At 37.5% G+C, this 14,931-nt stretch overlaps 1 protein-coding gene and 1 non-coding gene across 3 annotated transcripts in view; one reads left to right on the forward strand and one right to left on the reverse strand.

Moving 5' to 3' along the window:
* LOC122424280 (programmed cell death 6 interacting protein) overlaps window positions 1-14,931 on the reverse strand; it is a 67,153-nt gene that overhangs the window by 27,482 nt on the left and 24,740 nt on the right. The window contains exons 4-8 of one of the 2 annotated variants that reach the window (XM_043441897.1): window positions 14,051-14,178; window positions 11,653-11,806; window positions 10,356-10,456; window positions 7,949-8,065; window positions 231-453 (exon numbers count right to left, since the gene is read on the reverse strand). In XM_043441897.1, coding sequence (XP_043297832.1) covers window positions 231-453; window positions 7,949-8,065; window positions 10,356-10,456; window positions 11,653-11,806; window positions 14,051-14,178 — 723 coding nt within the window. Of the gene's footprint in view, window positions 1-230; window positions 454-7,948; window positions 8,081-10,355; window positions 10,457-11,652; window positions 11,807-14,050; window positions 14,179-14,931 lie in introns of both variants that reach the window. The other variant, XM_043441896.1, reaches the window with a different exon arrangement.
* On the forward strand, window positions 2,791-2,863 carry TRNAE-UUC. The gene has a single exon. It is a non-coding gene; the product is annotated as a tRNA-Glu (tRNA).

The following is a 14,931-nucleotide window of genomic DNA, read 5'->3' on the forward strand; positions in this document are numbered from 1 at the left end:
TTATAATTACTCAGTTTCAAGTTTTCTGACTCTGTTGTATACTTTATGCTTTACTACCATTTACTGTCCATCTTAAAATTTCACTGTTAACATGAATAAAATTCATTTTGAACATGAATAAAATTATATACAAAGCACACAACTGCAACTACGTGATTTTAGCTACAAAAAATAGATTAAACTGGAGAAAAAATAAATAACACTAAAGTGCCTCTGAATAGCTGCCATACCGGTGAATTTCTGGCTGATGGGTACATTGACTGGAGTAGATTTCACAAGTGTGGCTTTGCCAATAGGGTCTAGATCTTTAAGGTCTGGCACTCGATCATGATAGATGAAGTCATTGTCCTTCTTTGCTGCAGTAAGGGCACGGTTGATTCTGTCAGAAAATTCCTTCACGTTGACATATTCATCATAGCGAGATGCCACTGTTTTTATCAATTCTGCTGCATGCTAGCAAGAAAATGTTAAAAAAGAAAAAAAAAAAGTTTTCTTTTTTTCCAACAAATACCAAAGCTTTGGATTTTTAAAAAAATCTTTCAAGACTAGCATTACTAGCATTGTGATCAACAGAACAACCTAGAAATTCTCTTATCAAAAAATACCAAAATATCAAAAACGTAGAATACATAGCAGACACCCCTCTAAGACATGAGTGAATTACCAAAAGAGTAAAAGAAATCAAAACTATAAACTGAGGAAAGCTGTCTCTGGCTGTTGGGTATTTCTGTATCCAAAGGACTAGCAATTAAAATGCATTAAAAGCCCTCAGGGAGACTTTAGACAGGGGTCTTGAAACTACCTAAGACAATAAACTAGAAAGAAGAAACATCCCCCTTCACCACCCCAACCCCACTTGAAGACAGAAACCTCAAAGGGCTACATGTGGAATGAAAATGGTGGGTCAGAAAAAAACTCTGCAACACAGAAAAACAACAAGGAAGCATGTCATGTCAGCAACAATCAGAATTTCTCCTTTAAAAGTTGCCCTTGTGATACAAAAGATGAACATAAAAAATTTAGGCTCAAATTACTTAGGTACAGTAATGCCAAATAAAATAGATAAGTCAAAAAATATTGAGGATAAATTCAGTAAAAACATTTGACAATTTGCCAGAAAGATATAAACTTCACAAATGTTGTATTTGAAAACCTTTATCTACATAAACAATTATAATAAAAAACTGATAAATCTATCCATTTTATTATCATTAGAGTGGATGATTTTAACACTCTTTGTCTCAGCAATAAATGGACCAAGTAAACCAAAAATGTTTAAGATTACAGAAGTTCTGAACAACACAATTAATGAGTTTGATTTACCAGACTTGGAGAACCCTGGACTCCACAATTAGAGAATACAAAATAGTCTCAGGCTTATAAAGAACATCTGTAGTGATCACATGAAGACATAAAGCAAAAACATCAAAAGATAAAAACATCAAAATTACAAGATTATAAGAATGGCTTAATGTTAGAAAACCTATTTATATAATTCTCCAAATAATAAATTTAAGTTTAAAAAAATCAAATTATCTCATAGATGCTGCCAAAATCATTTGATAAAATATTCACTCTTGACATTTCTTAAATCTTAGTAAAATAAAAATAAATATCCAGTTCCTTAATATGTTAAAATCTTAACCCTCAATGCTGATATCATGCTTAGCAGAAAAATAAAATATTCCTAGAGCTGAAATAAAACAAAGATCACCAGGATCATCATGAACATTGACCATGTAAAAATAACCAGACAAAAGAATGAAATTAGAGGTATAAAATTTAGCAAAGGAACAATTTATTATTTACAGATGATGTATTTATTTGCATACCAGAAAAATCTAAAAGAACCAACTATTTAGGAGGTAGCTTAGATACAAATCAACATAGAAAATACAGATAAACCACCACCAATCTGAAAAGATACCCCCCCAAAAAAATCCAGTTACTAGCAACAGGAAAGAAAAAAAGAAATTTTGAAATATTTGTGCAAGATTAATATGAAATAGAAATCAGGATAACCAAAACAAACAAAAGCTACATCTTTAGTGTAAACTAGGAGATGGGAAAACACACAAATTTAAACCACTTTTAAAATTTGTACATCAAATTTGACTTGTAAATGTGATCAAACACTCTCCTAAATAGCAAAATTGGTATTAGGTGCAAAAGAAATGCTGAACAGAGCAGGAGAAACAAGGGAAGGCTAAGGGCCCACCCTGAGGGGAACATGCTTAGTTAAGCAAATCTGAAAACAATGAAATGCAATGAGGTGACAGCTGCCAGCTGATGATAAAGGAAAAGCCAAATGGCCTCCTGGAGCCACGCAAGGGTCAAAGGAAAAACCGGAATACTGAGGGGCCTCGTCCCAACAAGGCAGATAATGACAAGAGCAGGGATACTGGGTAAGCAGAAAAGTGGGGAGGAGGAAAAGGGATGAGCACTCAGAAAACGCCCACAAAATACAAACTGTTATAGCAGATAAACCACCTGGAAAAGCAAAAGCTGGGTGGAAGTCTGGGAAATATAGGCACAAAAGTGAAAATCTTCCTACACCAGGCTTTGAGAACCAGAGGGGAGGGGCCATACACAAGAAGACCTGGAAAGATACCCGGTGTTCCCCCACCCAGGAATCTCTTCGACTAAAATCAAGCTCATTCAAATACAAGTAACCGAAAAGGCATTCCATCTGCCTCAACACAAAGAAACCACAAGAAGAGGGTGAAAACGAGCAGTTTAACTTTTCAACAGATAACAAAAATTCACCAAAGAAAATGTTGCCACAGGGAATCACTGGTGGTCCAGTGGTTAGGACTCTGCACTTTCACTGCTGTGGCCCCAGGTTCAATCCCTGGTCAGGGAACTAAGATCACGAAAGCCGTGCGGCACAGCCAAAAGAAAAAAGAAAAAGAAATGTTGCCACAAACGAAAGAACACAGTCTACTAAAAAAGGTAAAATAAGCTAAAAGATGTAAGGATGCAATCACAGTACCAAAAGGACACAAAATATGAATAGAGATGATATTCAGATAGCAAGATAACAGCAGGTAAAACTCAGGTAACAGTCGGTGATATTCTGATAGCAACAGAATGTGAAACGAGACCCGAAGAACTCAGTGAAGAAAAATGTTAATCATTTAAGAAACGACCGAAATATTTATGCAAGGAACATGAAAGGGATAATAGGTATCACAGAAACCACTGTAAGAAACATACAAAACAAGAAAAAGTAAGGACAATTCAACATGGCAGCTGGGGAGCAGAGGCCATTACAAACTGAAAATTCAAGAGACCAATCAACCAAATGCAATGTGAGGACGGTACATGAATCCTTATTTGAACAAACTATAAAAAAAAAGGCACATTTTAGAAAAAATTATAGCAAACTAAACTAGGTCTGGGTAATATTAGGTTACTAACTTATGAACTGGTATTAACTGTACTAGATAAGATGACACCATGGTTTTAATTTCTTTAAGTCTTATCTATTAGAGGCATATACTGAAGTAAATTAAGGATGAAATGATACGTGAGATAGCTGTAAATACATCAAAAAAATAAGAGGAAGGGGGAACAGATGAGACACAGAAAATATTGATAATCATTGAAACTGGGTAATAGATATTTGATGATTCTTATTTATATACATATATATATATACACACACATATATGTTTGAAGCTTTCCATAATACTTAAATAAAATTAATACAGATGCAAAAGCAGGAACAATCAAGAAAATTCAGGAAATGAGAGATGATCAATACCAATTAGGTATTAAAACATTCTAAAGTGTCAATATTCAAATGGTATAGCTGGAACATGAACAGGTAAAACAGGCCAATGTAGCAGAATAAAAAGCTCCAAAATAGACCCAAATACATATGAAGGATTTAGTAAGTGATAAAGTCAAAATCTCAATGCAATGGGGTAAAGAAAGTCATTGCAGTAAATGATCTGAAGACAACTGGGTAGCCATTTGAAAAAATTAAAATTGGATCCATCCTTCACATCAGCTATCAGGATAAACTCCAAGTGGATCAAAGATTGATCCACTGAATATAATATACAATGAATTACAGATGTACTTATACTCTGATATCAGCAATCCCATTTCTAGGAATTTAAGATATACCTGCTGCTATGGACTGAACTGTGTTCCCCAGCCCCAAGCCCTCAAAATTTTGTATGTTGATGCTCTAACTTCCCAAGAGATGGTACTTGGACATGGAGCCTTTGGCAGATCACAGAGAAGTCACGAGGGTGGGGATTAGTGCCCTTGTAAGAAGAGACCCCAGAAAGCATGCCGTCTCTCCCTACCATAAAAGTACACAGCGAAAAGTCAGGCTAGCAGCATGTAAGCCAACCATCCTGACACCCTCAGAATTCCAGCCTCCTGAACTATGAGAAAATAAATTTCTGTTGTTTAAACCACCCAATCTATGGTATTTTGTTATGGAAGCCTGAGCAAAGACAACTACTGAAATACAAAATGCCACATTCACATAACTAATCACTGCGGTGTGGTTTGCAATAACAAATCTCGGAAACACGCAAGTATCCAGCAATAACGTGTGGTTTATATAATGAAGTACAATGCAGCTCTAAAGAGAAATGAGAAAGGTCTCTTTGCTGCTGTATAAAATGGAGAGGGCTTCAGTATGCTATATGAGAAAAATAAGATGCACAACACTGCACATAGCATGTATGTGCTCAGTCATGTCTGACTCAGCCTGCCAGGCTCCTCTGTCCATGGGATTTCCCAGGCAAGAATGCTGGAGTGGGTTGGCATTTCCTACTCCAAGGGATCTTCCCGACCCAGAGATCAAACCCGCGATTCTTGTGTCTCCTGCACTGGCAGGTGGGTTCTTTACCAGTGTGCCACCCAAGGCATACGAGCTCTCATAAAGAACAGGAAAGTTAAGAATGTGCATCAAGTGTGCGTGCACGTGTGTACATGTCTGCTTATATTTTCAAACAGAATTTAAAAAAAACAACAACAAACACTGAAAGGATTAAACAAGAAATAAATGAAAATTACTTATGAGGCAGTGGGGGAAAAGGATATGGGGAATAAAACAGAAGAGAAAAGGTAGAGATCGGCTAAGTGTATACCTGTTTTCCCCAAATCTTATATTGAAAATTTTCAAGTTCATAGAAAAATTAAAAGAACAGAACAATTGAGAAAAAACACCTCCTCTGGTAAGTTTAACAACTGTTACCAATTTTGCCATATTTGCTCTCTTTCCCACATATACACAGACCTTTTCTTTTTACATAACTATTTGAAACTGAAGTTCAGACATCACAACCCTTCATCCCTAAATATCTCAGCACGTATCTAATGAGGACACTCTCCTTAATACCTACAAACTAGCATCTAACAAAGAAAAAGGCAATACTTTCATAAAATCAGTTTTATCACCCTATTAGACTCCTCATTAATGAATTAAATAATTATCTGGTATGTATCCATTTTATCTGAGTCGTAATTTTATATCTATATAGAGGCATCCCTTAGTATCTGTGGGGGATCGGTTCCAGGACTCCTCACAGGCACTAAAATCTGAAAGCTCCAGTCCTATAGCTGGCCCTCCGTACCTACAGATTCTGTGTCTGCAGATTAAACACAGTACACGACCGGCAGTTGGCTGAATCCACAAATTCAGAAGCTGCCAGTATGGAGAGCCAAGTACTTATTCATTGAAATACACCTGCATATAAGTTGACTTGGACAGTTCAAATCTGTGTTCTTCAAGGGTCAACTGTATCTTTAAGTCTTTTTTAAAATTGAGCCTTGGTAGCTTTAGAGACTTGCTGGGACGATCAAGCAGACCCACCTCCTGGAGCCTAATAACTACATCGTCCAACAAATGCACTTCATGAGCTGTGTGAGCCCAGGTACAATTTTCTTGGCCCCAGAAGTGAATCACCCACAGCAATTTTCCCTTTGCTATCTTACCAATTACTGTGATATTCCTGAGTCCTGTGATTTTGTTTTTTACTTCTGGCTTGCTCATGACTAATAAGCTTTCCTCCATTACTGTTAACAATGATTGCAAAACTGACTGAATGGTGCAACCATCAGGAACATGGGGCATTCTGAGCAAAAGACTGCATAGAATATGACTTACCATTCATCTTTTTTGTCTGTTTTGTTCTGTTTGCCTATGTCTGAGCTCAAATCAAGTAAAAAAATATATCTCATGCCTAATGGAAAGAGGAACAGCCCCTGGAGACATGAATCAGCACGTATTTATGTTGTTAACTTCCGACCTATGACTAAAGCTGTGTAATTGAAGCTATACACTCTTCAGGTGTATAGCTGAAAAAAGTGTCTAAAAGTGAAAGAAGTCCTTATCTCCTGTGTGAATCTGAAATAGCTTCCTTTTTCCAAAGAGGTTTTAAAAATTAGATTAACATTTCAAAAGGAGATCTTACATAACTGGTTTATAGAGAATACTCCTTTGAATATAAAAGTTCCAGAATTCCCCCAAAATAAAGAAGCTACACTTCTGTAAAACAAAGACCAATTTACCATCTAGTCAATACCCACTGAAGTGGCTGACCAACAGTGGACCCTGAGAGGAATTCAGGATGAAAAACAAGATGAGACACTCCTCACACTCTGGAAAAACAGGCCCCTCAGACAGATGTCTATCTCAGGAAGAATTTTAATGAATCCAGATTCCTGTATCTTCCCATACACAGAAAAGCATTAAAATCATTAACCTGGGATATCTGTTCTTTGTGACTAGCAGTCATCTTTTACTGAAAGGTATGCCTGACTGGCAGTACTGTCTCATCAAAATCAAATATAAGCTGGTTTCTCCCCTACCTCTTCAGAAAGGGTTCCTCGGAGCTACTGAAAGGCCACCCCCCAGGCCACAGTCCTCAGTAAAGTCCCTGAATCAAACTTACACTCCAACTCTTATGCTATGTGCTTTTCTTTCAGTCAATGCTCCTGAGACTTTAAATACGCTACCCTGAAAAAAACTTTACCCCAGAAACCCCTTTCTCAGAAGCATATGTTTTCATCTGCTTTCATATGATGCTAAGTTACTACAATCAAAGTGAATCCCTGGACAAATAAATGTTTGATAATCTGAGTGTGCCTTTCTCTGATTTTGTCAGTGTGGAGTATAACACAAGCATGTATTTTATTTTTCAATAAAACTTGGGTTTCTCTTCTCATGAAAAGACTAATTACACTGAACTTCCTAAGTAACAGTTGCATTGTATCTTCTAATACTAGTCCATACTTAAATTTCCTTAACAGTCCTCTTCCTACCATCTGCTGACCAACTCTCAAAATACAAACAATTCATATAACAGCGCTCACCCCTGCTGCAAAGCTGCCCCAGATGTCATAGCAAGTTACTCGTATGCCTAGGGCAAATACAACAGCATAGAAGGTAGTCTGCTGATTACAAGATCTATTTACATAGATTACCACTGTACTTCTCAAACTATGGAATTTATGACCCAATATCAACCAAGGCTATGCCACAAGTTAAGCACTCCACATCCTTTCTGGAGCATGAAAATTAATTTAGAGTATTTTATACTAAAATAAACATGAGTAAATAAAAGAGAACTGAATGCAAAGTTAACGTGAAATTTTTAGATACAATAGGAAACTTCAAAAAGCACACAGTAGGTATGCTGTCCTGTGCTCAGTTGCTCTGTCACATCAGACTCTGTGACGCAATGTACTGCAGCCCACCAGCCTCCTCTGTCCACGGGATTTCCCAGGCAAGAGCACTGGAGTGGGTTGCCATTTCCTTCATAGTCTAAAAAATAAAAACAATCACCCATCTTCACAGACAGGTGAAATGAATGGGAAAGCTTTTTATGAGCAAACTTTGGAATCTCACTAAAAAAAAAGAAGAAAAAGGAAATCCAAGTATTCAAGAAGTGACTTAAATATTTATTTCTCAGGAACTCACCTGTAGCCGTGCAATCTCTTCTCCAAATTTCTTCTGCTGTTTTGCCAGGATAGACTGGTGGTACTCAGCATAGGCCTGCATGATACAGTGCTTTGCAGCCAAGACAGGGAACACCTCCTGGAAATAAAAATACTGACCAGGGAGAGTCCAACCACACAAACCACCAGACAACATGGGATGCAGGAAGAAAAAGGAAAAGGAGACAGAAATTAGAATCACCCCATTAATAGTTTAGAGATAGGTTAGTCATTAGGTGTAAACAGAGAAGACCACATGATTTTGCGTGGACTGGATTCAATGAATTCAGGGGTTTTTTCTTCCAATCAGAATTAACAATTGGGTTTTTTAACTGTTAAATGTAGCCAATTTAAGTTTTCACAATTGTCTTTAAGCCATGAAGTCAACATTTTGTTTACCAAGAAAAAAGGAAAGCATGCATTAGAAAGAGAAGTAGAACGGACATTCACAGAGGAACATCAAGCACGGGCTTTAGCAGCTTTCTTGTGAGCCCTTACCCAGCTCTCAGTTAACTAGGACACCATTACTCACATATACTAATGAAACTGCTCTATAGCTGACTGTTTCATCATGTTTAAAAGACAAAAGACAGTGAAGTAAGTTCCCACTTAAATTCACAATCTAAGAGACTTTTAATAACAATGATTTTAAGCCATATAAAAATTACTCAGCATCACATAAAGACTAACATTTCAATACCATACACTCAAAAACACACAGCAGACAGACAAATGCACTGAGCTAATAACTAATATGATAAAGTGTTACTTTGCCCTAATTTGTTTTGAAAAAAAATTCCAGCCAAAACTGATTTTAGAAGATCCAAAAACATGAACCAAAAAAGCAGTAGAGGGTCTTCCAAAATATCAAATCCTATCCTATAAGCTCAATGTTTTTAGGAAGTACATGCCATATAATATCCAAGGAATATACTAGACAATCACTGTCTAGACAAAAAAAATAATAATGAGAGAAATGAAAACTGAATCACTACCTTGTGTGCTTTCCTGTCTCCCAGGGAATAATTTCCTAGCTTCCTGGGTCACTACTTGCAGATATTCCAGTTTTATAACTAGAATATGAAAATACCTGATGAGCTTTATTAGTCAAAAGGCAAAAGTAAAAGACATCTAAAATCTCAAAGTGCACTCATGCCAGTTCTCAAGGTTAAGTCTGGAGCAACTGAGTACTTAAACAGGAGACTTTTCAAGGAATACCAGGAGCGGTGCAGAGGTAGTTTCCAAGTCTTTGTAGGTGACACTGTCTTCTCGCCAGGACAGGACTGAACTAACGGCCCCACAGGATTTAACAGTACACTGTGCAGCTGATCACGAGGTCTTTCAGATGAAAAAAAGGTGAGAGGAGATCCCAAGTCTCTTAACAGCAACACTATTTATTACTACCCAAGAGTCCTAGGCAAATTCTTCTACTGATCTCTTGGTGAACTTTTAATCTAGAGCAAACTTCGAATTCCTTGGTGCTCATATTCTGCTCATTCTCAACACTCATGTGTTGATGTATTTTCATGCTTTTTTATTTTGCCACAAAATTATCTGCAATTTCATAATTTATAAAGATTCCTAAACTTATAAATCATTTTCCCTTAAAAAAAGCACGTAACAAATACCATTTGCTAGCATACAGACAAAATGAATTCCTTGAACATTTCTGAAAGAGAGCAGTTGACTCGTACGACATTTCAATCTGTAAGCTTCTGTTTTTAAGCATACTGAATTTACTTCTCAGTCTAATCATCTGCTTTATCACTTACAAATGCTCGTCACTGACTAGTCTCTTCAAACGCTGCTTCAGAAAGGTTAACATTAAAACAGGTAATACTTCCTGTGACCCGTGGTTTTAGACGGCTGTTTTCCTCAGCTGTACAACAGCAGCCCCAGTTTCTATCCCTGTTGGCAAAACTCAATTCTAATCAAAGAACGGGGTGAATTTGTTAAGTTTCCTTTTCCTTTTATCTTTATGTCTGTTTTTGTGCTTTAAGATTCATCTTTAAGAAAACAGGACAATAATTAAAAGGGTGAATAATCAACATGCTCAAGTATCATGCTGTACCAAATGACCAATGATTCAAAACAATGCCCTGGTCTGATAAAATTACTGGAGACAGATATTCACAATTTTCCAGAAAGAGTTTTAGCTTGGAAAAATAAATTTAGTAAAGAACAGAAGCAAAGGCATTTGCTAAATAAGAAAGAGAAAGTGTCATGCATCTTAAATTAAAAACTATTTCTACAAACATACTCTTCAAATGCCTCCCCTTAAATTTCAAATTTCTTTAGAAATCATAATTTTCAACTTGCTTAAGACACAAAAATGTCCAAATAGTTCCACATGCAAAACAACCAAGTATTTACAAAAAACAATAACTGACCTTGGGGAGAGTATCTTTGTATTGACACTGTTTAAAAGCATCACCAAAATAATCTGCAGCCTGATTAGCCAATTTAGCTATGATGGCATCTTTCATTTTATCTGGAATAAAATATTAAATTTTATTTAATATTAAATCATTTTAATGAAAATAAATATAAAATAATCTGATATGTCATGGTAACTCAGTGAAGACATGAAGATCACAAGTTTATACATCTGTCTTACAAAATCTTTGTTGACGAAACTGATTCTCCTGCGTACAACTTAACTATTCCATGGGCAGATCCAGAGAGTTAAAATAAACTAGCAGTTGTCAGAAGCCGGAGTGGAGAGTGACTGATAGTAGCTGTGGAATCTCTTTTGGGGGTGACAATGTTCTAAAATAAGATAGTTAGGGATGGTTGCCAAACCCTGAATATACTAAAAACCAATGAACTGTAGATGCTAAAAGGGTAAATGTTATTGTATATGAATTCTATCTCAGTATAAGCTGTTATTTTCAAAGAAAAACTTTTCCAGTTCGTTCAGCTTCCACCTGCTGGACTGCTCTCATGTTCAGTTCCTCTATACTCGTACATTCAGTCCTTGTTCTTATCTCTCATTCTAACTTACATGCCTTAGAACAAGTGTCCTTATTCTCTCATTCACAGGGCCAGGGACTCTGCTGGGATGGCACCTCCTTGTTAGTTATAAGTCTAGTTTAAACAAGACCTCCTCAAGGAAATTCTTCTTGACTGAAGAATGTAAAAACATCATGACTCCCCCTATATCCTTATCCCACAGCCAGACCACCAGTCATCATCACATCTTATTTTGCATATAGCAATTATCTCTCTCTAAAATTACCTTGGCTACTTAATTTCTTGTTTATCATCTCCCCCACAATAAACTGCAAGTTTCCTAAAAACAGAAATCTCCTCTGTCTGCTGACTCCATCTAGAGCCTATCACAGGGACCGACATACAGCTGTACCCAGTAATTACAATATTTCATGAATGAATGAACTTTTGATGTTACCAACCTACATAACTACTACTCCAGGGTTCAGTGTTTTAAGATGATAACACACATCTTATGACTTTTCAAGTCATAAAAGACTTCAAAAACAGCCTACATTCTGAACTGTGTGTTTGTAGCACCTGAAGGTCAGAAAAGGAAAGTTGAAATTTTTCCATGAACCACAGGTCAAAGATGCAAAGATGAAAGTTCTACACTGAACATATTATAATCACCTTATTTTAAAAGACTTTCACTTCTTTTCCCATGCAACAAAATGGAGAACAAAGTGGAATTACCTCTTGTGGCTTTTAAAAAAAACACTTCTTGGGCCTGGGCCAGCATGATAAGGCTGAGGGTCCCAACAGTGTCTGGAGATATGTCCACAGTGGGCTCTCTATTCAAGGCGGATAAAACGGTCTCTTTAATGTGTAAAAAGGCACCACTAGCAAACTAGAGGGAGGAAAAGGAGAATTTCATTAAAATCTGTAAGAACTCAGCAAGACAATTTTTTACCATTACACACAAAACCACTTTAAATGTTAACTCAGTTCAAGTTACCGTACTTAAGTTTTTATATTATGAAAAACAGACCCAAGACGTCTCACCTACCAACGGTAAGAATATTTTTCTAAAAACACTACAGAATAAGATTTAACATGCATTCGACATTCAACAGCAACAAAGTAAACTGATGTGACAAATTGATTCAACTTTTGCAAATACTTCCTCAAAATCCAACATGTGAACAGAGGCAGGGATATTATTAAAATGTTTTTAGTCCTAAAGTGTTCTTGCTTCGGTCCCAAATTCATCTCTCAAATAATTAAAGAGTACTGATACCTAGTCCTCTGGGGAACAGCAGGATGATCCATGGCCAAGGATTTTTTATTTGGCTTTCAGAGCTCCCTGGTAAAACGTTTCCCGTCAGATTCTTCTTCTCAATTATATTTTGCTTAGCTTCCCAGGTGGCACAGTGGTAAAGAATCCACCTGCCAATGCAGGAGGCACAAGACACCTGGGTCCCACCCCTGGGTCAGAAGATCCCCTGGAGAAGGAAATGGCTACGCACTCCAGTGTTCTTGCCTGGGAATCCCACAGAGAGAGGAGCCTGGTGGGCTGCAGGCCACGGGGTCACAGAGTCAGACACAACCAAGCACTGCACTGAGGCTAACACTAAAATAACTTGGCTTTTATGAAACAACCAACCCCGGGAAAAAGACAGATCTGGGATCAAAAGGAGCTCTGGGTTATGTAGTTAAGCTACAGAGAGCTAACTCAGGGTTAAACTGTACTGGAGTGAACATCACATTTGCTGCAGCCAGAAAGCACCATAAAACTAAATGAATGTCTCCAAGGAGTGATCAGCTGACACGCTCAATAGACTAACAGAATCACACACTACAAACGCAAGGGATCTGGTCTCCCATTCACAAAAAAGGACTGGACAGCTACAGAGATTAAAGCACTTACCCAAGGGCACAGAGTGTCTTGGCAGCACGTGGCTTGGAAAGAGACTGAGAATCTCTTCCCCTCACACTAGGAACCTTGCTGTGATTAAGAGTGGAATGTGTCCTCAATAACTCAGGATGCCCTCTAAGATCTCACATGCCAACAACTGGAGTTTACAATGCATAGGAAACTAAATAAAATTTTAATTCATTTTCACATTTTAAAAAACTTGCCACTTATAGCCTCATAAAGCAAAGGTCTATGCATCAGGACTGCCATCTGTGCCCATCCAAAACTGGGAGCATGCGGTGTGCTTCAAGTCATTTTCCTCTCCCTTTCTCAGAGCAGCGTTCCTCAACTCCCCTCATCTTAAACAATGGGAAAGACCAAGCTCCACCTCTGAAACAAGCAAATTTCAGAACCATGAGAGACAGTGCAAGGACCATTTGGGATTCCCTAAAACTTAGAAGACCTGAAACCCCAGGGGACCACTGTATTAACACTTCTGCCCTCTAGTCCCCTTGTCTGGAAAACGAGAATACATTATGCAGCATGCATCATCAAGTTTTCAAGAGAACATGAACGTACCCTGTAAATGATAAAGCAATATAAAACATGAAAACATAATTATAGATTACCACTTAACAACTATCACTTATTTTTCCTTAAGTTGAAGCAAAAAAAGCTGAGTCAACAATACACTATCACCAAATAATATGCCATATTAGTAACCAACTGAATGTAAGACCTACATTTAGTTAAGAACATTACCTATCTGACCACATTTAACTATGACCTCTTCACAAGTCTCAGAGCTAAAATTTTCTTGCCAAAGGTCTTAATTTTTGTGACACTGGTGAAATTTTAACTATATCTCGCTAAGAAAAATTATGAAAAAATAATGTACAAATATTTTAAATGAGGTCATGCATTTAAAAGGGACTCGCCAAAGATTTTATCTCAAACAATCATTTTTTTCTCCCAACGTTTATTGAGCCTTTATCATGTGCCAGGCACTGTGCTAGGTGCTGGGTGTACAATGGTGAGGAAAAACAAGAGCTGGGTTTACAAGTATGTTCTTTTATCTCAGGACTTCAAAAAGACATATCAATTCATTAAAAAGTACATTCCTTTTCAAGGAAGCATCTGTGTGTAAAGAAACATTTATAAACCCTACACGCAAATCATTTTCAATTCAATCCAACTCAGTGTGGACAGTTAGGTAGTGACTACCGTTCTGCGTACCTGATAATGTTTAGCAGCGATTTTCAATCCTTCATCATTATCCAGGTTCTGTTCTGCTGCAATCTGGCTAGCTAAGGCTGCACAATTGAACAACACACAGCTCTTTTCATATCCTAAGCTTGCAAGAGCTGTAAAAGATTGAGAAGGAAAAATTCATCAGATTATTTTTCTAAAGAAAATGAATGTTTCAAAGAGAAATACTATGACCTCTATCCCACTGGCTCTCACAAAAACAAGTTTCCAGACCTGTTTTCTCACCCATGATCTGCTCCCATATTTCTAGCTGCGCTGCCAGGCATCTATTTCCACAACAATATTCTCATCACCTGACACTCAAGGATCAGTAAATTCATCTTTCCTTCCCTTTACATCCACACTATTAGATTCAAAATGAAAAGTCATTCTCAAGTCACTTCAAATTCAATTCAAATAAATTCTTCCCACTTTTCCATCAGCTCTCTCAAAATGATACCCTCCCATGACATTCAAACCAGTTTCTCACTTGCTACAAACCTATGGCAATTTGAAGTACCTCCCACCTGGCCTTCTGTGTCTCACGTCCTTATGTTAATAATGTATCTCTCAGAGGACTAGAAGACAATCTGGTTAAAATACAACTCTGACTAAAAATCTACACCTCTCACATCAATTGTGATAGCTACTATCAAACAAAATAGAGGACTTCCCTAGCGGTACAGTGGATAAGAATCCGCCTGCCAATGCAGAGAATACACAGGTTCAATCCCTGGTCCGGAAAGATTCCACATGCCATGCGTGGAGCAACGAAGCCCATGAGCCACCACCACTGAGCCTGAGGGCTGCGGCGCCTGAAGCCCACGCACCTGGAGCCTGTGCCCCACAAGAGAAGCCCCCGTGACGAG

The sequence above is a fragment of the Cervus canadensis genome, chromosome 22 (genome assembly GCF_019320065.1).
Source record: "Cervus canadensis isolate Bull #8, Minnesota chromosome 22, ASM1932006v1, whole genome shotgun sequence".
NCBI lineage: Eukaryota > Metazoa > Chordata > Mammalia > Artiodactyla > Cervidae > Cervus > Cervus canadensis.